We start from the raw sequence: 26033 nt of genomic DNA, 5'->3' as shown, positions 1-26033 counted from the left end.
TTCCTGTGGCTCCCCATTTCACACATAGTAAGTTTAAAGTACTTAAAATGGCCTATTCTGTCCTAAGGTATTTGTCCCCTTAACCTCTTCTCACTTCCTGTATTCACCTACTATTGTTAGTTTTTGCTCATTCAGTCTGTTTCAGAGGCACTGTCCCTCAGACCTCTCAATTATGCTTCTGTGTCACTTTCTTTGACTTGCTTTTCTCTCTGAATGAATTGAGTAATAGATACATGATCTTTGCTCTCTTCATTTCACCTTGAGACAGCTCATAGGTGTATAATAAATCTATGTAATTGAAGGGTATTCCAGAATATTGTTTCTCATCTAATGGATGCCTGTTCTAACTGCTTAGCTGTCCTTGGGTATTCATAGATAGGTAGCCATTAATCCAAAAAGATAAGAATAGCCGGTAAGCTAAAGTAAGTATCAAAAATGACCAATGCCAGCATTACAACTGGTCTTCCTCATGTAGCATTTTCAAGTGAGACACCCTTGTATTCATATGTCCAGCTTCTTATCCTCCCATTCTGTCCCATCCTCTCACACCCAAAGTCTCTTGACATAGCCACAGTCTTAAAGTAGAATTATCAAGTTGGACATTTATATGAATCCAAATATTTTGATAGTTTCTTGAGTCCTCAAAACTCTGATATCAAAAGCCACTGTTGCCACTGTGTACCTAAGGATGATGCTGGGTAAGAAGAAAGAATCAACAGAAAATTCAAAACAAATTAACTCACTTCTATAATTGTTTGTTTCCATCTTGATTAAGATTCAGGGTAATGCATGGTACCCTAAGTAGGAGTTAAACTTTTTCTCTAAAGATCCCAGTAGTAAATACTTTAGGTTTTGCTGGCCACCTGTGCTCCTTGTCACATAATCTTTGTTTTCCTTACATCACTTCAAAAATGTAGAAAGTATTCTTGGTTGCTGGGTTGTACAAAAACAGGCCAAGGCAGTGCCAATCTCTCTTCCTGATACTATCAGCTGGAACATAATATCACCTTTTAAAATACCTTAATTTTTTTTTTTTTACCTATACTAACACGGTCATATATCTTATCTTAATGTAAAAATTTTATATACATTCTTATTTTTAATATACTATTTTTTCTTCTTTGCTGTTACCTTGAGGAAATCCCTCCCAGTCTAAGATTATAACTCTTGTTTTTGTACTGGATGCATAATATTCTAATAAACAAGCTAGTTACTTCCAAGATACAAGGGGGTACAGCCATGGGTAAATGCCTCCATTCCAAAAGGGAGAAATCAGCCAAAACTAAGGGGCTACACGCCCCATGCAAGTCTGAAACCCAGCAGGGTAGTCATTAAATCTCAAAGCTCCAAAATAATCTCCTTTGACTTCATGTCTCACATCCAGGCCATGCTGGTGCAAGGGGTGGGTTCCCAAGGCCTTGGGCATCTCTTCCCCTGTGGCTCTGCAGAGTGTAGCCCACTTGGCTATTTTAATGGGCTGGTGTCAAGTAACTGCAGCTTTTCCAGGCACATGTTGCAAGATGTTGGAGGGTCTGGGGTCTGGAGGATGGTGGTTCTCTTCTCACAGCTCCACTAGGCAGTGCCTGAGTGGGGACTCTGTGGTTTCAAACCCCCCATTTTCCCTCAGCATTGACCTAGTAGAGGGTCTTCCTGAGGGCTCCACCCCTGCAGCAGACTTTTACCTGCATATCCAGGTGTTTCTATACATACTTTGAAATCTGGGTGGAGTTTCCCAAGCCTCAGCTCTTGCCCTCTGCACACCCACAGGCCCAACACCATGTGGAAGCTGCCGAGTCTTGGGGCTTGCACCCTTTGAAACAACAGCCTGAGCCTTGGCCCCTTTTAGCCATGGATCGAACTAGAGCAGCTACAATGCAAGGTACCATGTCCTTAAGCTGTACAAAACAGTGGGGCCCTGGTGCTGGCCCACAAAACTATTTTTCCCTCCTGGGCCTGAAGGCCTGTGATGGGAGGGGCTGCCATGAATGTCTCTGAAATGCCCTGGAGACATTTTCCCCATTGTCTTGGCTATTAACATTCAGCTCCTCTTTACTTAGGAAAATTCCTGCAGCCTTTAATTTCTCCCCAGAAAATGGGTTTTTCTTTTCTACCACATGGTCAGGCTGCAAATTTTCTGAACTTTTATGCTCTGCTTTTTTTTTTTTTAATATAAGTTCCAGCTTCAGATAATTTCTTTGCTCATGAATATGAGCATATGTTGTCAGAAGCAGCCAGACCACATCTTGAATACGTTGCTGCTTAGAAATTTCTTCCACCAAATACCCTAAATCATCTCTCTCAAGTTCAAAGTTTCACAGATATTTGGACCGGGGGCATAATGATGCCAATCTCTTTGATAAAGCATAGCACCAATATTGGGAAAATGTATAAATGCATTTACAGCCCTAAATATATATAAATATATCACCAGTTTCAGCTCCCAGTAACTTTCTCATCTTCATCTGAGACTGCCTCAGCCTGGACTTCACTGTCCATATCATTATCAGCATTTTGGTCAAAACCATTTACAATTCTCTAGGAGGTTCCAAACTTTCCCTCATCATCATATCTTTTTCTGAGCCCTCCAAATTATTCCAACCTCTGCCCATTACCCATTTCCAAAGTCACATCCACATTTTCAGGTATCTTTATAACAATGCCCCACCTTTCTGGTACCAATTTTCTTTATTCATATGTTCTCCCATTGTTATAAAGAACTACCTGAGACTGGGTAATTCATAAAGAAAAGAGGTTTAATTGACTCACAGTTCGACAGGCTGTACAGGAAGCATGGCTGGGGAGGTCTCAGGAAAGTTAGAATTATGGTGGAAGGCAAAGGGGATGGAGGCATATTTTACATGGCAGAGAAAGAGGAAGAGAAAGAGAGTAGGGAAGTGCTACACACTTTCAGACAACCAGATCTCATGAGACTCTATCGTGAGACAGCACTTGGGGGATGGTGCTAAGCCATTAGAAAGCAACTTCATGATCCAATCATCTCCCATGAGGTGTCAACGCCAACATTGGGAATTAGAATTCAACATGAGATTTGGGTGGGGACACAGAGCCAAACCATATTATTGGTTAAGAGAGGAGTCAGCAAAGCAGCTTAAATATTTGTGATCAAAACATTATCACCACTGTACCTTGTAGTACCCACAAAAAATGCCTTAGTTTCTCTATCTGAAAGCAAAGTAAGAATGGAAGGTGATCTCTGCCTCGGTTACCTGAGGTGATGTTCTCACGTAGCTTTTATTAATGGAGAAAAAAAAAAAGATTTTTTTTTCTGAGTTCATTATAGCTAACTATTAAATTCAAAGAATTATTCATTTTCATGACAAATATAGCACCTTTGTTATTGAATTGATTGATTTAGGATACTTGAATGATTGACTTTCTCAACCTCTAAGTGCTAAAGCAGGATTGCTATGAAGAAGTAATAAATTCTCAATCTTCTTACCACAGATGACATCTTCAGCATCTTTTGTCGTGCTTTTTCTCCATCAAATAAAGTTCATTTATAAACAACACAATTTCTTATCACCACTCTACCATTGATACTGAAATAGAACTTAAATGTTGATATATGAAAATGAAATAAGGTGTTTCAGTCTGTACCATTCACTAAAGGAAATTAATGTTATTACATGTGTGGTCTTTTCTAGAAGAGTCTGAAACAAAGTGAAGTGACCTTTTTTTTTTCTTTCTCTGTGTCCTTAACATTGCAAAACCCACTGGTCAGAGAGAAATCTCTTATATATTTAGAGATTTTTGTATCATGAATTATGTACTAATTTGCATTGAAAGAGTTGCTTTGTAAGAAATTTGGTTTTGACTAACAAACTGCTTTCATGTTCTCAAGCCACGTCAGTCCCAAAAGACAGGACATATGAAACTGTATCTTTACGGATGTATATTGAGTGTTTTTTATGCAAGTAAAACCCAACTACAAGCATTATAATTAACCGTTGCCGGAAGCCCAAACTTCTCACATATAAGCTATATACTTTGTGTGCCTCTATTAATATATCCCTTTATTTCACCATTATATGATAAAATAGCATTATACCTGAAAGCTTCACTTTTGAGAAGGCAAAGACATTGCTAAATGTGCTTTTAAAGTACCAAGATATGTACCTGTGGATGTACCTTCAAGTATTATCCCACAATCAGTGTGCTGCCCCAGAGCCTAGTGACACAGAGTCATCAGTATGACCTTTTCTTTTTTCCCATTTTAAAATTTAGGTTAGGGTAGGGCTTACAGATAAGATTTTGTTCAAGAAAAATGACACCATTTTGGTTTTTTTTGAGACAGAGTCTTGCCATGTTGCCCAGGCTGGGGTGCAGTGGCCGTTTACAAGTGTGATAATATTAATAGCTCACTGCAGCCTAAGACTCCTGGGCTCAAGCCTTTTTGGCTGCCTCAGCTTTCTGAGTCACTGGTGAACAGGATTGCATCACCATGCCTGGCTCAAAGTTACACCATTTAAAAAGTTACTTTAAAAATGAGAAAGACTAAATTCACAGGCCCTGCCTATGGGTCTTTTTGATTTTACATTTTCATTTCATCCACAGTAGATTCTTGTGAGCTTTGCTTTTCTTATCAGCAGTACCACTCTAAATTGTCACCCTACCTCTCGTATAGCTTTCCAGCAAAGTTTCCACCATCGCTAGTTCCTTGCCCATTAAAAAAAAGCTACATTACATGCCTTTTTAGTTCTGTGAGTGAGAGCAACTCAAACTATGATTTGTTCATCAATGTTTATTGAGCAACTACTGTTCACTTAGCAGTGAGAGGAAAGCAGTGAACAAAACACTGCTTGTCTTCATGGATAATACATTCCAGTGTGGAGAGGCAGACAAACTCAAGGAAATAAGGCAGAATTATGTTTGAGGGTAATATTTGTGAAAAAATATTCCTTTTACTGCTTTTTTTCTGGATATTATAGAGACTTAATCTACTTCCAAATGTTAGCAGAGTGTATGCTATTAGCCTGTTTAACCAGTTGTCCCTAGTCTGCTTATAATCTGAGCTTTAATAACTAGGTAACAGGATATTTCTACCCAAATATCCTGTCTTCAACCCTTTCAGGTACCTCAAATTTCCTAAATGTTAACATAATTTTCCAGTAAAATGGCACAAGCAAAAGTCAGTATTCATTGACTTTTGTTCAAGACTGATGAGTACCACAGAGGACACCTACAGGTGCCATAATTTTTTTCTGATTTTTCTTAGTTGAATTCTGTCACAGTCTTTCACATTTTGACTTGTGCCACAGCTGTTGATAAGTACGAAATATTTTTTGAAAAGAGTTAAAATTTGTAATGGTTTACAGGGACTTAGAAGAGCTTATTATTCTCATGAGGATAAATAGCTCATTAGTGACAGGATATGTGATGCCTCAAGCCTAAAGTAAAGGTCTGAGTTTACCTTCTTCAGCATGCCCTTTAACACACACAGTACCCTTACAAATGAACAACATTCTCATGTTCATGTGCCAGACGAAAATAAATAAATAAATTAGGACAAAAGGCATTTGTCCATTTGCAACTATATATTTTTTTTATTTAAGAACATCCTTTTTTCCCTCTCAGATCTCCAGGAAACCCATGATAAATCCATAATAACCTGTTTATGGTTGTTTTGTTTTGTTTTGTTTTTTGAGACAGGTCTCATTCTGTCACCTAGGCTGGAGTGCAGTGGCATGATCTCGGCTCACTGCAGCCTCTGCCTCGTGGGTTCAAGTGATTCTCCTGCCCCAGCCTCCCCAGTAGTTGGGATTACAGGTGCCTGCCACCACGCCTGACTAATTTTTGTATTTTTAGTAGAACTGGGATTTCACCATTTTGGCCAGGCTGGTCTCACACTCCTGACTTCAGGTGATCCACCCGACTTGGCCTCCCAAAGTGCTGGGATTACAGGCGTGAGCCACTGTGCCTAGTCATGTTTATGATTTTACTAGGCCTTTTGAACACGGCCGTCATGTTCGGTGTCCAGGTTGTGCTGCAAAGTCCTGATTTTGAGGTATACAGATATCCTGAATTATGCAGATGCTACTTATATGTAGTTTGAGAATTCCTTATCCAAAATGCTTGGGACCAGAAGTGTTTTGTATTTCAAATATTTTTAGATTTTGGAATATTTGCATTGTACTTACCAGTTGAGCATCCCTAATCAGAGATCTGAAATGCTCCAATGAACATTTCCTTTGAACATCATGTAGAACATTCAAAAAGTTTTGGATTCTGGAGCATTTCAGGTTTCAGATTTTTGGATTGAGAATACTCAACCTGTACCTGGTATAGCCAAAGAAGAAGCATTTTCTAAGTATTCTTAGGAATAGTGACATGAATTTTCCTCTGGTCCATTCAAGTTTCATGTTATGACCTAAGTTGTAAAATCTTCAAATCTCTTAAATAAAACATTCAATTGTGCACATCTGAATTCTCCTTATCCTTATAGGAAGGAAGAATCAACAAAAGATGGAGACTATTCAGGAAGTAAGAGTAAGCTACCTTTCCCCCAAAGAGCTTTCCTCCTGTCAGACCTGGCAACAAAGTGCAGGTGGGTTAATCAGGTGTCAAGATTTCCTGAAAGTTTTTCAAGGGAAGAATTATCATTTGCAAGAACAAGGTGATTCCCTCTGCAAGGTTTGGGCAGGAATACCAGTTCAGATTTCTGAAGATGAGAACTATATATTGACTCATATAGGGAATGGCTCCAATTATATAAAAAGTCAAGAGTATCCATCTTGGAGGACACAGCATTCTTGGAGGAAAATATATCTGAAAGAGTCACATAATTATCAGGGTAGATGTCAGCAAATTTCCATGAAAAATAATTTCTGTAAGTGTGACCGCATCAGTTGGATCTCACATCACAATGATAAACTAGAAGTACACAGAGAAGAAAACTACAGCTGCCATGACTGTGGAGAAGATATCATGAAGGTATCATTGCTTCATCAGGATTCAATTCAAACAGGGGAGAAGCCCTATCCATGTACTGGGTATAGAAAAGCCTTCAGTAATGACTCCAGCTCTGAAGTTCATCAGGAGTTCCAGTTGGAAGGGAAGTCCTATACGTACAGTTCATGTGGAAAGGGCTGTAGTTATAGTTCACTTCTTCATATTCATCAAAATCTTCAGAGAGAAGATGATGTTATTGAGAATTCACATCTGAAATCCTATCAGAGAGTGCATCCAGAGGAGAAATCATGCAAATGTGGTGAATATGGTGAGAACTTCAATCACTGTTCCCCTCTTAACACTTACGAACTTATCCACACAGGTGAGATGTCCTGTAGGCACAACATTTATGAGAAAGCCTTCAGTCATAGCTTTAACCTTAATGGTATTTTTAGGGTCCAAACTAGGGATGAACCCCATGAATATGAGGAAAATGACAATATCTTTAATCAGAGTTCATGTCTTCAAGTCCATCAAAAAATCCACACTGAAGAGAAATTATACAGAGATGTAGAGTATGGAAAGAGTTTCATTTGTAGTCCAAATCTTGACATTCAGCATAGGGTACACATGGAAGAGAATCCCTATAATTCCGAGGAGTGTGGTAATGGCTTCAATCTGGCCTCACATTTTCAAGACCTTCAGATAGTCCACACTGAGGAACAACCATATAAACGCTATGTGTGTGGTAACAGCTTCGGCCATAATTTGTATTTTCAAGGTCATCAGAAAATTCACATTGAAGAGAAGCCACATAAGGAGTGTGGGAATGGCTTCAACTGGAGCTCAAAACTTAAAGATCATCAGAGAGTCCACAGTGGACAGAAGCCATACAAATGCAGTGCATGCGGCAAAGGTTTCAATCATAGATCAGTTCTGAATGTTCATCAGAGAGTCCACACTGGAGAGAAACCTTATAAATGTGAGGAATGTGATAAGGGATTCAGTCGGAGTTCATATCTTCAAGCCCATCAGAGAGTCCACACTGGAGAAAAACCGTATAAATGTGAGGAATGTGGGAAGGGGTTCAGTCGAAATTCATACCTTCAAGGCCATCAGAGAGTTCACACTGGAGAAAAACCATACAAGTGTGAGGAGTGTGGGAAGGGCTTCAGTCGGAGTTCACACCTTCAAGGCCATCAGAGAGTCCACACTGGAGAAAAACCATTCAAATGTGAGGAGTGTGGGAAGGGGTTCAGTTGGAGTTTTAATCTTCAAATTCATCAGAGGGTTCACACAGGAGAAAAACCCTATAAATGTGGAGAATGTGGTAAAGGTTTCAGTAAGGCCTCAACTCTTTTGGCCCATCAGAGAGTCCACACGGGAGAAAAGCCATACCAATGTGATGAGTGTGGTAAGAATTTCAGTCAGAGATCGTACCTTCAAAGTCATCAGAGTGTGCATTCTGGAGAAAGACCATATATATGTGAGGTATGCGGAAAGGGCTTCAGTCAAAGGGCATATCTTCAAGGTCATCAGAGAGTCCACACTAGAGTGAAACCATATAAGTGTGAGATATGTGGGAAGGGCTTTAGTCAGAGCTCACGCCTCGAAGCACATCGGAGGGTTCACACAGGAGGGAAACCATACAAATGTGAGGTGTGTACAAAGGGTTTCAGTGAAAGTTCACGCCTTCAAGCACACCAAAGGGTTCATGCAGAAGGGAGACCCTATAAATGTGAACAGTGTGGTAAGGGTTTCAGTGGGTATTCAAGTCTTCAAGCACATCACAGAGTCCACACTGGGGAGAAACCATACAAATGTGAGGTATGTGGAAAAGGGTTCAGTCAGAGATCAAATCTTCAGGCTCATCAGAGAGTCCACACAGGAGAGAAACCATACAAATGTGATGCATGTGGTAAGGGTTTCCGTTGGAGCTCAGGTCTTCTAATTCATCAAAGAGTCCATAGTAGTGATAAATTCTATAAAAGCGAAGACTATGGTAAGGACTACCCTTCATCAGAGAATCTACACAGAAATGAAGATTCTGTTTTGTTTTGAAGTCCTCAAATGGGAGCTGAAATTTTCCAGTCACTAGAGTTCTTTCAGTAGAAAAAGAATTTTTTAAAATTAAAATGTGATGTTTCTGCCCAATTTCAACATTCATAATGGCCAGGAGACCACACAACAGAGACATTTAATGAGAGGGGTTTCATAAGGGATTTTGTTAGAACTTTAACATCAGTCATTGCACAGGAGGTAAGGCTTATAAAATATGAGTATGGTCAGAAATTTAATAAAAGTACAGTGAAGAACATGCCTAAATCCATGTTCTCTAGAATGTCAGCTTGGTAAGAGAAGGGACTTTGTTCATTTCTAGTCTACAAAACTATGACATTTCATAACTCAATGTAGGTGTTTAGTACTTTTTGCTAAATGAGTAAAAGTATGTAAAGGTACAATGTTTGAATTTTTTTAAGCTCATTTTTTAAAACTTCACTTAAAATGTATTTGGAGGAGGAATCCTACAAGTAATCTTAATGAAATCATTTCAAGTAAATATTATTTGAAATGTAGAACATTAAGCATTATTGTGATCTGAAATAACATTAATTTGGTTGTAACCCTATTGGGGTTGGTTCCCATCCTTTGTTCCATGTTGAGCAGAGATGTGCTGCGTTTCTTAACATTTGGTCTCTCTACATTATACCATCCATTGATTTAGCTTTGTGTGTATGTATATGTCCACGTGTGTGCACTTTAAATAGCAGTACAAACTGATAAACAATGTTTCTGGTTAATGTTGCAAAAATGGAACACTGTATTTTACCTAATTGATTTTCTACTCCTGCCCTGTAAATTAAGGCAGAGTTTTACTATAAGATTCGCAAAGTATCCAAAATGGTTACTGATGACAAATACTTTTTAATAAATGTCAAAGTCACAATACTTATTTTATTCTCCATATTTCTCTCAAAGTCCATTTGATCTGACTGATTTCTAAATGTTGTAGCCTTTGTCCAATCCACACCTCCTTAAGCAGAGTCAAGTTTGAAGCATTTTGTCAAGTTTTCAATTCTCATACTTCTCCCACTCACACACAAAAAAGGGGAAAATCTTGAATTTTTCTAAGCATTTTTTATCAATGTATTGACTAGTAGGGTAGGGCTGCCATTTACTTGCTAGTGTCTGTCTTCAAGAATGATGCATTTTGTTGGTGAAAGTGAAAAATACAAGCTTGTTATCCAATATATATCAAAATATTTATCAGGTCCCTGATATATATTGAAATATAAAATGTGCATAGCCATCTGGAAGTCATAGAATAATGATTTATAATTAAGCAATTTTTACCAGTAAGGAAGGATTTTACAATGATAGTAATGTTTTAAGCTGGAACTAAAGGACTATCAATCTGAATTTGGGTAAGTTTCTATATGTTCTATTCTGTGGCTCTACAGAAAGTATATTTAGCTCTAAAATGACAAGAATGGATCATGCATATTGTTTAGTAAAAATGTGGATTGTGGCCAAACACAGTGGCTCACGCCTGTAATCTTAGCACTTTGGGAGGCCAAGGCAGGTGGATCACGAGGTCAGGATTTTGAGACCAGCCTGACCAACATGGTGAAACTCCATCTCTACTAAAAATGCAAAAATTAGCCAGGCATGGTGGCATGTGCCTGTAATCCCAGCTACTCAGGAGGCTGAGGCTGGAGAATTGCTTGAACCCAGGAGGCAGAGGTTGCAGTGAGCCAAGATTACACCACTGCACTCCAACCTGGGAGTTGAGCAAGACTCTGTCTCAAAAAAAAAAAAAAATGTGGATTGTATGTTCATAATAGCCAGCTAATTTAAGTCTGTGTACATGTATGTTCAAATATATGCTTAGCTATAATGTGTGAAAGATTACACATTATGCATACAGTAGTTTTCTCTGGAAAGCAAAATTTTGGCTTAGCTTTTTGTGCTTTATTTAAAAATATTTATAATGGATATTTACCAATTTATACCAAAGCAGTGAACAGCTATGGGTATATTATCCCTTATACTTAAGAACTCATGTTACAATTGCTTATAATATGATTGCTTGATTTCATTGTATGGTATGACCAACAGTAAAGAGTAAACCCCAGCCAGGTGCGGTGGCTCACACCTGTAATCCCAGCACTTTGGGAGGCTGAGGTGGGTGGATCACGAGGTCAAGAGATCGAGACCATCCTGGTCAACACAGTGAAACCCCGTCTCTACTAAAAATACAAAAAATTAGCTGGGCATGGTGGCGCATGCCTGTAATCCCAGCTACTCAGGAGGCTGAGGCAGGAGAATTGCCTGAACCCAGTAGGCGGAGGTTGCGGTGAGCCGAGATCGCGCCATTGCACTCCAGCCTGGGTAGCAAGAGCGAAACTCCGTCCAAAAAAAAAAAAAAGAGTAAACCCCTTGAAGTTAATTTTTTAATTTTTCTGGATTTTTGAGAATACAGATAAATTAGGTGTCCAATAACTTTAAATTTCTGTGAAATGCAATCCAGTTTTATAAATTGATGCTCACAGCTTTTCCATCAGATTTCCCCTTGGTGGATGAATATGGTGACCAAAGAACTGGTATAACTTGGCTTTCAAGGTGCTGGTTCAAGTTTCACAATGTCATCAGAAATCCAGGGCTTCTAAAGCATGTCCTTGATATCATCACTTACAGGGGAGAGCTCATGGTGGTTTCATCAGTTGGAATGCTTTTAGTTCTAAGTAACAGAAAATTTATAGTTGCCTAAACCAAAACTATTTATTCGTTCATATAAATGAAAGATGCAGATACTGTAAGGCTACGATCTGGGTAAGGTGGTGGGATTTTATATTGCTTTCCTTTAATTCTTTCACCTCTCTTTTTTCTTGTGAATTCTTGCCTTCACGTTGTTCACAATATAGCAGCATCACCTGCTTTCTTGTTCACAGCTGAAGGAAGAAATATTGTGTATCATTTTAGTCGTGTGTGGTTCTGGCTCCCCAAAATGCATGGAATCTCTGACACTCTGATTCTCACTAACAACTGAAACCAACCAAGACAACAAAGGACACCGCTGGTCCCCTAGCCCACTCCTAGTGAGAAGCAACAGCAGGCTACCCCGAGAAAAGGGAATAACATAGAGAATTTTTCTGTGGCCCCAGTGCATAGGGACGGCCAAAAGCTGAGGACAGGGCAGCAAGGAACATTGAGAAAACTTTAGCACTCTCGTTCCCACCCAAAGCACAACATAACACTAGAGAAATTTGAAGCCAGTGGTACAACTAAGATAAATACTACAACAACAAAACCCAATTCCAGTTTAATTCCTGACCAGATTAATTCAGCACTCCACCCTGACATCCTAGCAGAATATGTGTGCCTAGTTTTAGGCCAAAAATAATGTTTTCTTCAGTCTCTGCTGTTCTGCATATGTTATCTGGCATTTTATTTAAAAAATACAAGATTAAAAGTTGAGAACAATCTTCTGCCAGTAGATAGCAGACCAATCAATAAAACCACACTTATAGATAACCATAGTTTGGAACTGTTAGGGAATTTTACATAACTGATTGGTGTGCTAAAGACTCCAGTGAAAAGGGCAGATAATATTCATGAACAGATAGCGATTGCAGTAAAATTTAATAGTCAAATGAGAAATGCTAGGGAAAGAAAATTTATGCTACTACTTTTACTTTTATCAGAAAGCTCTTGAAGACTTGTGAGTAGGCTCAACATAGTTGAGAAAAGTGTCAGAGAACTTCAGTATAAGTCAATAGAAATCACCCAAACTAAAACACAAAAAGTGTGAAGAAAACAATACAAATCAGACAACATTGTAGGCTCTAATATTTGCATACTTGGAAACCCAGGGGCAGGTGGACAGAATGGGAAGAGAAGAAAGAGATAATGGCTAAGAATTTTCCAAAAATAATAAGACCTCACTGACATTCAAGAACCTCAGAATGCCAAAGCAGTATTTTTAAGAAAAGAACAAAATTAGATGCATTATTGCCAAATAGCTAAAAATGGGAAATGCAAAGAAAATATTAATGGCAGACAGAGGAAAGGGACACATTACATTTAAGAAGCATAGTGTGAAAAACATCAGATTTATCATAATCACAAACCATGCAAGCAGAAGACAATGGAGTTACATCTTTTAACATTTAGAAACAAAAAACAAAGATCAATAAAAAATTCTAAGCCCAATGGAAAAAAAATCTTTCAGAAGGTATGCAAAATAAAGATGTTTTCAGATGAACAGAAGCTGATAGAATTCACTGTTAGCAGACCTACACTGTAAGAGGCATTTAGCATACCAGAAATAGACTTGGATCTACCAAAAGGCCTAACTATGAAAATGGTTATTTCAATCAAGTATAAAATATTTTTTATTTTTATTACTCCAAAATACAATTCAGTAAAGCAAAATTAGGAATGAAGTTTTATGAATTTAGAGGACATATAAAAATAAGATGTTTTGTAAGAACACTGCAAAACAGGGAAGACAGAAATTAGAAATATGCTAGCAGAAATTAGAGGTATTTGGTTGTACTTTGTACATGAATTAGCATAATATGACTTGAAGATAGACTGAGAAAAAATACAGGTTTATGTTTTAAGCCCCAGAGTAACCATTTAAGAATTTTTTAAAGTGGTACAACTCATAAGCCAGTAGTAGAGATTAAATTCTGTTTCCAAAAATAGCAACATAGAAGCAAGCTGGCTTCAACCCTTCAACAGAAAACTACAGGCAAATATACAGCACCAAGATTATCACCAGCAATATCCCAGAACTCAAATATGAGGAGGAGACAGTTCCTGAAAACAAAAATAAGTGAAAAAACTGGGCAGATGGTAAGAGAATTGGACTTTCCTATGGACAGTGCTCCTCTCTCTAATCTGCCTGGCACCAAGACTGTGGAAAATTTTCCCCTGGGTCACAGTTTTTACACTGGAAAAAGTGAATCAAGATGGACAACCAGCATCGCTATCTTGGGCTCCCCTGACAGGAGACTTGTCTTTGAGTCAACCCACAGGAAGCATCAGTAGTAATCAAAGAGAAAAATGTCCCTGAGGACAGCCAGAGATGAAGCAGGGAGGTGGGAATACTGTCCCAAGTCATGGAAACTACTCTGCAACTCAGCCAAAGGAGACACCATTCAGAGTGGGTTCAAGATATTTCTCTGGCTTAATATTTGTATTGCCTTTTTGTGGGTTCTTAGTATATTAGAACGAATAGCACATTAAACAAAACACTTGTCAAGAGCCCTTAGGTACCTTGCGGAATAATGGAGTGAAAGGAGTCAAACACTTTACTCACTTCTCTCCTCTCCACCAATCCCTAAATATACACAGCTTGGACACTAAGGACTAAAACTTCATTCCTCCTTCCCTCCTCTCTCACAGATACGGAAGGGGGACACAGAAGTGCTGAGGAGAAGGGTGTGGTCCCTCACTAGGGCTCCACCCCCAGGCCTGTGGCCCGGGACCTAGTCAGTACAGGTATTCCTGCCTTTGCGCCCAAATGTTGCGTTTCCCAGGACCACCCTGGTCCACCACGCCCCCATCCAGTGCCTATAAAACCCCTGAAACCCTAGCGGCAGAGACACAAGCCGCTGGACGTTGAGAGAAATGCACTGGCAGACACACAAACGGCTGGATGTTGAGAGGCCGTGAAGGGGAGCAGGTCAGCAGAAGGACACGCTGAAGAGACCGGCAGGCCAGCAGGCCATCACAGGTGGAACAATGCAGAGTTTGGCCTGGGTAGTCGGAGGAGAGCGCAGGCCACTGAGTGGCTGCCTCCAGGGGAAAACCATCTCCTTTCTGGCTCCCCTATCTGCTGAGAGCTACTTCCATTCAATAAAACCTTGCATTCATTCTCCAAGCCCATGTGTGATCCGATTCTTCCGGTACACCCACGCAAGAAACCCTGGGATACAGAAAAGCCCTCTGTGCTTGCGGTAAGGCAGGGGGTCTAACTGAGCTAACACAAGCTGCTTACAGATGGCTAAACTAGAAGAGCACCTTGTAACACAAGCCTACGGGGCCTTCAGGAGCTGTAAACATTAACCCCTAGCCACTGCTGTCAGGTTGGAGTCCTACAACCTGCCCGTGTTCATGTTCCTCCTAGAGGTTGGAGCAGCTGGGCACCAAAGAAGCAAGCCACAGCCCCATCACATGCCCTGCGAGGGGAATAAGGGAACTCTTCCTGTTTCATCACAATTTACTTTCTGCACTAACATGATTGTTCAGCTGTCTTCGTTAGCAGGCCTTTATTCCAGGAGATTCCTGCCCAAGCAAACTGTTTAATTGTTCATTACGGGAACTTCCACAGCGACCCATCAAATTTTCAATCTCTTCCAAAGAAAGTATCAACAGATTGCACCTTAAAATTCTTTGCTTCAAAAATCCTTGCTATATCCACGAATCCTGGACTGTAGTATCATGATCATTACACAATCCTAATAGAATTCCTTGCATTAAAAGACCCGCCTTAAACATCCAATTCTCAATCAGTTCCAACTTTGCCTTGACACTTTGCTCTGTGAAGGTGCCAACGCTCTGTCGAGGTGCCAACGAGTTGCCAATGCTCTGTTCTCCGTTACTGCAATCAATAAATTCTGTGTTTTGTCTTATCAACAGGTTGAGTTGATGACATTTGACACAAGTTTGAAATACTGTGTTCCTTAACGTTCGGCGTCCATCGGAGTTCAGCCTAAGTCACTTTTATGCTTCCCATTTTTAGCCTACCCTTTGCTTCTGCTAAAAATTTTGGTTTCTAACTTATTTTCATAATATAAGCTGTACTTTTCTTTTTTATATGACCTCACTTCTAAAATTTTATAATTATTTTTTCATGAGCTTTTAAAAATGAATAAAACAAAAAGGAATCTGACAGTAGTAGCGCCGGAGAAGAGGCTCAATCGAACCAAACTCAGCTGGTGGGAAGTGTTGCCCTTTGGAGCATTATGGGAACTGTAGTCCACGAGTGAGAGAACTCCGAGACGCTTCCGCTTAGGAATTCTGGGAAGTGGAGTCCACGAACTATGTGCAGTCAGAGGCACTTCCGCTCTAGGAAGGGGAGGTCGGTTCTGAGGTTGCTCTCGGGGAGGTGAGTCAGCCCCGGGTCTGGAAGACTTCTCCGAGCCCTCTTTGCCTGGGCGTGGGGCCAGCGATGAACCAGTCCTTGGCTTGGGCCAGAGAAGCCGCGGCCAGCAGTAGAGGACGGGGTTGGGAGGCGGTGGGAGTTTGCGTCCCCTCGGCGGAACCTCCTGCGTTGGGGGCGGGCTCGCGTCGTGCTTCGAGGCTGAGGGTCTCCAGCCGTCGCTGCTGCCTCAGCCCTCCTCACACACACACCAGCCAGCCCTGCCTGCTCCTCGCAGTAAAATATTGGGCAAGTTACTTAATCTCTCCTTGTCTCAGTTTCCTCGTGCCTGTAAAGGGTTAGTGCGTTCCCAGTGATGTTTTTGTGAGAATTTAGTGAGATTTTATAGAAATAAGCTTAAAAACAGTGCATAGGAAAATGTTGGATGCCACCGTTAATTCTGTTATAATACTAAAAAAGACGTCTGTTGTTTGGAAACTCCTCTGTGCCTGGGATGGGGTCGGAGATCCAGTTACGGACCCGCTGTCCCTTCTCTAATCCTTGCCTGATGTGGGGCCGTTCTGGGATTCTTGGACTTTTTTTCTAGCTGCTTCTTTAGGAGACAGGAGATTAGTTTCAGCCGGAGCCCGGGGAATGTACTCTCTGTTTTATCGCAGAGAAGTGGTCGTCATTACAGATTTGCAGAGTTCTAGAGATGTCCTGAGGTCCTAATAACTGTTCAGTATTCAGTATTATGTGGTTATTACCAGTAATCCCGTGTGGTTAACTTAAGTGCAGCACCATTTCTTAGAGAGTTTTAGGCTTTTATTAGTCATTGCTTTCATGCGTATGGGAAAAGAGTTTCTTGAAGCTCCTCCAGCTCAGTAACATTTGCAAGTAATTACATCTATTGGGGGAAAAAAATCTGTGGCAGTTTAACTATCATTACCAACGGAACTAATTATATGTTAGACAGCCAGTCACAGTTACAGACTTTTCTGAGGGTAATGGTAACTCACAGGACAGAGCAATTATCTTTGAGTTCTGGGTTTCTTAAAAGACTCATTCTCTAGAAAGCATACTCAACAAGGGTAGTTTTGTGAAGCATAATAGCACTTGCTTGTCAGAAGCTGCAGGAAAGAGAGAATACAGGCATTATTATTGTCCTCATTTACAAGTGACTGAATTAAGGCACAGAGAGATTAATAACTCGCTAAGGCTTATACTGCTGATCAGTAGAAATGCCAAAATTTGAAGCCAGGTATTTTGACTCTGTTACATTACCCTGCCTGTTTGTGTCTCATTTCCTTAGACACCAAGGTTCAGAAGGAGTACACAGGGAGGTGCATTTGATTTAGGTTTGTTGATATGAAATGTTCATGAACAAAAGCAGCTGGTTGAGAGAACCCAGTGGTAGCTGGGATCCAGCTCCTGTTCTCACTAAGCTGTGTGCAACTGTGTGTGCCTAGAGAAAGGGGGACCTTTCTCCAAAGTGTCACATCAAGTGCCATGTTGACTAATGGCATCCCTAACCTATCTCATGATGCCTTTCCCTCCCCCAGGCTTGCTCCCCCAGAACTCTACCTTTTCCCAAAAGGAAGAGAGGGAAAATGACCAAGTTCCAGGTAAGTTTGGCTTGCCTTTCTGTTTCTTAAAATGACATTAAAAATTTAATGTCTCGTTTCACAAAGATTGGACACATTTTTCCTGTTTAGGAAGAGTAAAAGGGTAAAATCTTTCAAGGCACTTGAAAGATTGTTATATGCCAGGCTCTTGCCTTTTATATCCAAATAATAGTATGAAAATTAATATATATATATACACACACACACACACACACACATATATACATATATGTTTAGAGACACAGTCTCACTCTGTTTCTCAAGCTGGAGTGCAGTGGCATACTGCAGCCTGGGCCTCCTGGGCTCAAGAGATCCCCCCACCTTAGCCTCTTGAGTAGTTGGGACCACAGGCATGCACCACCACAACCGGCTAATTATTTTTACTAGAGACGGGGTGTCCCTGTGTTACCCAGACTGGTCTTGAACTGCTGAGCTCAAGCGATCCTCCTGCCTTGGCTTAACAGATATGTTCTTTAAATGGAAAACAGCTCTCACATTACAAATGTGTTTACAAATCATTTTCCACATTCCTTTTCACTTGTATTCACAAATGTGTATAATCATGCTTTAGGTACAATTTTGAATTTTTTAAATTTAATTTTGTATCACCTAGGCTTTAAGTGATCTGGTCATTTTTCCATAGTTTACATGATTTTATTTTTCCTCATTCTCCACATTTACCTAGTCTATGAATTTTGCCATTTTAAGGACATTGATGATAGCAGTTTTTCCCCGTATAACTTCTCTTCCCAAATAAGAATTCTGAGAATTCTGTTTTTTTGTTTATCAAGTTTAGACTCATTTTCTCATACACAGCACCTCATTTTATGGAGAAAATAAAGTTTAGCTTGGTGCAATTGCATCTGATACTAAACTCAGAGAAAACTTTTAGTTTCAAACGAGAGCTAGATTTCTTTAAGTAAAACCTTGTATTATAGTTAAGTATCTGCTTTATTCATTAACGTGTTATTATATTTTAAAGAAGTACATATTTAGTTTAAAAGCCTTATAGCACTAGGAGATTCACCAGGAATTTGCTGCATGGAATGGCTTTTTGAGGATGTAGATGGCCTTACCTGTATTTTAAATATAAGAGACAGGTGTGAACCTTCAGACATTTAATGAAGTTCACTCAGTGCCCAGCTGACGTTAATGCTTTCAAGTGCCTAAGCCATAATTTTCAGGTGTTCCATTTGGGTGATGAAGAGACTCAGGACCAGGTGCAGAGGCTCACCTGTCATCCCAGCACTTTGGGGCCGAGGTGGGTGGATCACTTGAGGTCAGGAGTTTGAGACTAGCCTAGCTAACATGGTGAAACCCCGTCTCCACTAAAAATACAAACATTAGCTGGGTGTCGTGGCACATGCCTATAATCCCAACTACTCGTGTAGGTGAGGCAGGAAAATTGCTTGAACCTGGGAAGTGGAAGTTGCAGTGAGCCAAGATTGTACCACTGCAGTGCAGCCTGGGCAACAGAGTAAGATTGTCTCAAAGAAAAAAAAAAAAGAGACTATTTAGGGACCTGAGGCTATGCTACGTGTATACGTCCCTGGTATGTCCTGGTGAATGAAGGGCTCCAAAAATAACATTGTTCTTCATCAGATTCCCTTTCTCAGTGCATGACTCTTCCTCAGATGTGTCATCAAGTTATTTACTACATAGATGTTCAGAACTCTGGCCAAAACAAATGCAGGGATGAGCAGTGTCTTCAGATTTTAAAATGTTCATTTCCATACAGAAAAACACCGTATGCAAACTTTATGAGCCAAATAGGAAAGAGGTGCAGGGGTAGGAGTTTATATATTCTAGAAAAACACTTAATATTCCTTTTTTTTTTTTTTTTTTTTAAAGATGGGGTTTCACCATGATGTCCAGGCTGGTCTTGAACTCCTGACCTCAGGTGATCCACCCACCTCGGCCTCCCAAAGTGCTAGGATTACAGGCGTGAGCCACCGTGCCCGGCCGACTTAATATTCTTAACAGTAATATTACTGATACTCAAAAGATTCCAGTAGTATTAAGCAAAGGGAATATGTGAAGAGAAATAATATGAGAAGATCGTCTTTTAAAAAAGTTTAAATAAATGGACTTTTTTTTTTTTTAAGAGTTATTTGTATCACTCACCAAATTAAGATTTTTTAAAAAATAATATAACGTCCAGTTTTGGCCAGAGTATGGAGAGTTGGGAATACTTATAATCTCTTACAGGAAGAACTAACTGAGAAAATTACCATTATCAGTGATGCGATGTTGGCTCACTGTAACCTCCATCTCCCAGGTTCAAGCGATTCTCCCATCTCAGCCCCCAAGTAGCTAGGATTACAGATGTGTGCCACCATGCCTATTTTTGTATTTTTAGTAGAGACAGGATTTCACCATGTTGGTCAGTCTGGTCTCAAACTACTGACCAGAGGTGATCTGTCCACCTCAACCTGTCAAAGTGCTAGGATTACAGGAGTGAGCTACCGTGCCCAGCTGGAACTTACCTTAAGGAAATAATCATATGAGCTGGCAGATAACTGTGTGAAAATGTTTTTGGTGGCATTGTCATTTTAAAAGTTAAAATGATCAAATGTGCATTATTTAGAATGGTTAAAGGTATTGTAGATGATGTTTATGGACTATCGTCCAGCCATGAATGGGATGAAATAGATGATGGTGATGATAAGAGTAATGACTGATATTTATTGAGTACTTACTATATGTCACACATTGTCCTAAGTTCCTTATATGTATTCACTCATTTAATCCCTTCAAGGACCCTATGATATAGGTCCTCTTATACAGATGTGGAAATTGAGGTATTGAGTCAGGTGACCTGACCAATGCCACAAAACTAATAATGGATAGAGCCTTGGAATGTGAACTAAGGCAGTCAAACTCCAGAGCCTACACTCTTAACCTTGCCCCTAAATGCTACTGCAATTGACTGATACAGCGTGTACCTGAGAACCCAGAGAGTGCATTACATACTTGTCTCAGAGCTTTTTGAAGGCCTGTTAGATTGACAAAATAGTGGCATTATCCATTTGAGAAGATAGGTACTATCAAACACTGTTGGGAAGAAATTAATGCAAAATTTCATATAAAATTTGGTGCTATCAGTCTAATTGTAAAATGTGTGTATGCTGGCCGGGCGCAGTGGCTCAAGCCTATAATCCCAGCACTGTGGGAGGCCGAGGCGGGTGGATCACAAGGTCAAGAGATCGAGACCATCCTGGTCAACATGGTGAAACCCCGTCTCTACTAAAAATACAAAAAATTAGCTGGGCATGGTGGCGCGTGCCTGTAATCCCAGCGACTCAGGAGGCTGGGGCAGGAGAATTGCCTGAACCCGGGAGGCGGAGGTTGCAGTGAGCCGAGATCGCGCCATTGCACTCCAGCCTGGGTAACAAGAGCGAAACTCCGTCTCAAAAAAAAAAAAAAAAGTGTGTATGCCATGATTTAACAATGACAGTTCTAGGGATTAAGTATATAAAGGGCACCATATTACATATATAAGATGTTTTCCTTTTTCTTCCTAGCATTTTTGATGTGATTGTGGAAGGGGAAGAATAGTAACTTTACAGAAAGAGTTGCTTAGGCGCCAGTGGCCATAGGGTATGAGATTGAGGTTACGTGTGCTTGATGTTCTAGGAGGCAGTGACATTCAAGGATGTGGCTGTGGCCTTCACTGAGGAGGAACTGGGGCTGCTGGACTCTTCCCAGAGGAAGCTGTACCGAGACGTCATGCTGGAGAACTTCAGGAACCTGGTTTCAGTGGGTGAGGACAGGCACCCTCTGTAATTCAGCAGGGTTTCTCAACCTCTATGCTGTTGATGTTTTGGGGCTAAATAATTCGGTATTGTATCAGGCTATCCCGTGCATTTTGGGATGTTTAGTAGCATCCCTGGTCGCTCTCCCGTTGTTCAAGGCTTTGGGACTTTTCAGAGACTAGAGTTTTTCTATCTCCTTAGAGCATAGAGACAAGATATTTCTGGCCTTTGTTCCAAGGCAAATGGTTGTCTTTTAGAAATGAACTATAAATGAACAGTTGAGCTTGGCTCCTCCTGATTCCTTATGTCATTTATCTTTTTTAAACTTGTGGGTCATAATCCACTGGTGGGTCATGAAATTAGTAAATTGCATCAGCATTTTTGTAATAAAAATAGTAACAATATCGGAGCTCCTTAGCCAGAATTGTGCACATTGTGGCAATAACTACAGCTGCTTGCAGTAAGGGATGTGATGAAAACAGACATTGGTTAGAAACAGGTCCTTTAATCTTTTATTCCAATAGTTTACATAGGGTTGTGTATTTCCAATGATAGTAAATATATTTCTTATAATGTGTCATGATGAAAGATGTTTCCTAAACGTTGCATGAGGGCAGAGCCTTACATTGTGTGATTGGAACTGGAGTTTTTCAGTACTCTTTGCCTTTAACATTTTCACTTAAGTACTGTCTTCTTATAGGACGTCAGTCCTTCAAACCAGATATGATATCCCAGTTGGAGAGGGAAGAAAAGCTTTGGATGAAGGAGTTTCAAAACCAAAGAGGTAGGCATTCAGGTGAGAACCATGCAGCTGGAATCGTAGATAACAGCTGTTATTTTTCCTTTAATCAGGATAATTTCTTCTCCACTCAGCTATCAGACTTTTATTTAAACATCTGTCATGGCTAGGCACTGTGGCTCAAGCCTGTAATCCCAGCACTTTGGGTGGCTGTGGCGGGCAGATCACTTGAGGTCAGGAGTTCAAGACCAGCCTAGGCAACATAGCAAAACCCTATCTCTATAAAGTATAAAAAAATTAGCTAGATGTGGTGGGTGTGCCTGTAGTCCCAGCTGCTCAGGAGGCTGAGATGGGAGGATTGCTTGAACCAGAGGCAGGGGTTGCAGTGAGCCGAGATCCACCACTGCACTGCAACCTGAGTGACAGAGCGACACTCTGTCTCAGAAAAAAAAAAGAATGAGAACATCTATCACATCATGTCACTCCTCTGCTTCAGGCCCTCAACTGGCTTCCCATTTCACTGAGTAAAATCCAGTGTATTTATGGGGCGTGTAAGGCTATATAACGTTTGCCTATTTACCTAGCTTTACCATTCTGTTTTTCTTGTCATTTCCCTCTCCCTTTGTCTCTGCGACCCTCACTTGTTCCTCAAATATGACTCCTGCGTCACAGCCTTTTACTTTCTTTTCTCTGGCTGGAATGCTGTATTTTCTTAAACGTCTGTCCTCTTTCTTATTTATTTTCTGAGATAGGATCTCACTCTGTTGCCCTGGCTGAAGTGCAGTGGTACTGTCTCTGCTCCCGGTAACCTCCATTTCCCAGGCTGAAGCGATCCTCCCACCTCAGTCTTCCAAGTAGCTGGAACTACAGGCGCGTGCCACCACACCCGGCTAATTTTTGTTTTTTTTGTACAGATGGTGTTTCCCCATGTGCCCAGGCTTCTCTTAAACTCCTGGATTTGGGCAATCTGCCCACCTCAGCCTCCCCAGAATGCTGGGATTATAGAAGTGAACCACTGCACCCAGCCCCTCTTCCTTATTTCATTCATGTCTCTGCTCAGAAGTCATTTCATGAGAGGCCTTCTTAAAATATCTTCCCTTCACTTTCCATGTACTTAATTTGCCTGAATTTGTGTGTAGGCACTACAACACCAAGGCTTATTCACGTATATTTATTTTTAATTGTGGTAAAATATACATAACATAAACTTTAACATTTTAACCATTTTTGAGTCTGTAGTGGCATTAAATACATTCACATTGTTGTCCAGCCATTACCAGGATTCATCTCCAAAACTTTTTCATTGTTCATCCCAAAACTCTATACCCATTAAATGGTGACTCCATATTTGACCCCTCCCTCCAGTACCAATTAACCATTATTCTACTTTATGACTCTGAATTTGACTATTCCAGGTACTCCATTTAAGTGGAATTGTAAATTTGCCCTCTTGTGTCTGGCTTATTTCACTTAGCCTAATATCTTTGAGATTCATCTATGCTGTGGCATGTGTTAGAATTTTCATCTTTTTTTATGGCTGAATAATATTCCATTGTAGTACAGTTGACCCTTGAACACTGTTTTCCACAACAGCTGCACCATTTTACATTCCCACTAGCAGTGCACAAGAGTTCTAATTTCTCCACATCCTCACCAACATTTGTTGTTTTCCGTTTTTAAATAATACCCATCTGAATGGGTTTGAAATGATATCTCATTGTGGTTTTGATTTGCATTTCTCTAATGATTAGTGATGCAGATCACCTTGTCATATGCTTATTGGCCATTTGTATTAATATATCTTCTTCAGAAAAATATACAAGTTCATTGCCCATTTTTTGAATCAGGTTTTTTTGTTGTTGAGTTTTGGAAGTTCTCTATATATTCTATATGTTAGTTCCTTATCAGATGTATGACTTGAAAATCTTTTCTTCGTTTCTGTTTGTTACCCTTTTTACCCTGAAGGTATGATATCTTTTGAAATAAAAAGTTTTTAGTTTTCATGAGGTCTAGTTTGCCTGTTTTTTCTTGGATTGCCTGTGCTTTTGTTGTCACATCCAAGAAACTACACAATCCAGTGTTGTGAAGCTTTCGCCATATGGTTTCTTCTAGGAGTTGTCGCAGTTTTTGCTCTTACGTTTAGGTCTTTGATGCATTTTGAGTTGATCTTTGTATAAGGTAAGGGTGGACCTTCATTCTTTTACATGTGGATATCCAGTTTTCCCAGCCCCATTTGTTCAAAAGACTATCCTTTCCTTATTGAATGGTCTTGGCAGCGTTATCAAAAATGGTTTGGCCCTATATGCAAGAGTTTATTTCTGGGCTCTGTAATCTGTTCCATTGTTCTATATGTCTTTATAACAGTTTTGGTTAATGGAGCTTTATAATAAGTTTTTAAATCATAAAGGAAAAAATTCCTCCATATTTTTTTTTCTTTTCAAGATTGTTTTGGCTATTTGTGGTCTCCTGTAATTTCATCTGAGTTTTAGGATGAGTTTTTCTCTTTCTGCAAAAAAGAAATTGGGGTTTTAATAGGGATTACATTAAATCTATAGATTGCTTTGGGTGATACTGGTAACAATATTAAATCTTCCAATCCATGAATATCAATTTCCATTTATTTATATCATTTTTAATTTCTCTCAACAGTGTTATATAGTTTTCAGTATATAAGTTTGGTGCTTGATTAAGCTGATTTTTAAATATTTTATTCTTTCTGATGCTATTGTACATAGATTTGTTTTATTCTTTTCTGAATAATTTGTTCATACATAGAAACAATTGATTTTTGTGTGTTAACTTTATATCCTGCTACTTTGCTGAATTGGTTTATTAGTATTAACAGTTTTTTGTATAATCTTTAGGGGTTCTACATACATCTTTTATGAACAGAAATAATTTTACATCTTCCTTTCCAGTTTAGATGCTTTTTCTTTATTTTTCTTGCATAATAGCTCTGGCTAGAACTATCAGTAGTACTGTGTTGAATAGAAGTGGTAAAATTGGGCATCTTTGCCTTGTTCTGATACTAGAGGAAAAGCTTTCATTTTTCACCATTGAATATGATGTTTGCTATGGCTTTTTAATGTATGGCTTTTATTATGTTGAGTTAGATTTTTTTCTACTCTTGGTTTAAGTGTTTTTATCGTGAAAAGATTTTTAATTTTGTCAAATGCTTTTTCTACATGAATTGAGATGATTACATGTTTTTTTTCTTCATTCTGTTGGTGTGGCATATTACATTGATTGGTTTTCATATGTTACACCATCCTTGCATTCCAGAACTAAATCTCATTTGGTCATGGTGTAATCCTTTTAAAATCCTTGAACTCTCTTTACTAGGATTTTGTTGCGGATATTTATATCATTGTTTGTAAGGGACGTTAGTCTGTAGTTTCCCTTTCTTACAGTATCTTTGTATGGCTTTGGTATTGGGGGAATCCTGGCCTTATAGAATGAACTAGGAAGTATTCCCCCCCTTCAGTTTTTTTGGGAGAACGAAATGGATTGGTGCTAATTCTTCTTCAAATGTCTAATAGAAATCACTAGTGAAAATACAGGGCTTTTCTTTGCTAGGAGGTTTTTGATCACTGATTCAATATCCTTCGTAGTTTTGGTCCATTCATATAGTCTGTTGCTTCCTGATTCAGTGTTAGGTTGTGGGTTTCTGGGAATGTGTTCATTTCATCTAGGTTATCTAATTTGTTGGCATACAATTGTTCATGATACTCTTTTATCCTTTTGTTTCTATAATGTCAGTAGTAATGTACCCACTTTGATTTCTGATTTAAGTAACTTAGTCTTTATTTTTCTTAGTCAATCTAGCTAAATGTCAATTTTATTTATCTTTTCAAGGAACCAACTCTTCTTTATTGTCTCTATTCTCTATTCTCTTTTTTTTTTTTTTTTTTTTT

At 39.6% G+C, this 26033-nt stretch overlaps 2 protein-coding genes across 6 annotated transcripts in view; both read left to right on the top strand.

The window, feature by feature from the left end:
* The window catches only part of LOC108285305 (zinc finger protein 112), a 47720-nt gene extending 37862 nt beyond the window's left edge, over positions 1-9858 (top strand). For all 4 annotated transcript variants that reach the window (XM_037729203.1, XM_017502399.2, XM_037729202.1 and 1 more), the window contains one exon: positions 6464-9858. In XM_037729203.1, the coding sequence (XP_037585131.1) occupies positions 6464-8970 (2507 nt within the window). In that variant the 3' untranslated portion in view covers positions 8971-9858. The remainder of the gene's footprint in view (positions 1-6463) is intronic.
* Positions 9859-15954: 6096 nt separating this feature from the next.
* ZNF235 (zinc finger protein 235) overlaps positions 15955-26033 on the top strand; it is a 22217-nt gene continuing 12138 nt past the window's right edge. Inside the window, exons 1-4 of one of the 2 annotated variants that reach the window (XM_017502383.2) lie at positions 15955-16027; positions 17563-17625; positions 21262-21388; positions 22081-22176. In XM_017502383.2, the coding sequence (XP_017357872.1) occupies positions 17611-17625; positions 21262-21388; positions 22081-22176 (238 nt within the window). In that variant the 5' untranslated portion in view covers positions 15955-16027; positions 17563-17610. The remainder of the gene's footprint in view (positions 16028-17562; positions 17626-21261; positions 21389-22080; positions 22177-26033) is intronic. The other variant, XM_017502385.2, reaches the window with a different exon arrangement.

This window comes from Cebus imitator, unplaced genomic scaffold, assembly GCF_001604975.1.
Source record: "Cebus imitator isolate Cc_AM_T3 unplaced genomic scaffold, Cebus_imitator-1.0 Scaffold296, whole genome shotgun sequence".
NCBI classification, from domain to species: Eukaryota; Metazoa; Chordata; class Mammalia; order Primates; family Cebidae; genus Cebus; species Cebus imitator.
The sequence above is the reverse complement of the archived record's forward strand: the minus strand, read 5'-3'. Positions and strand labels throughout refer to the sequence as shown.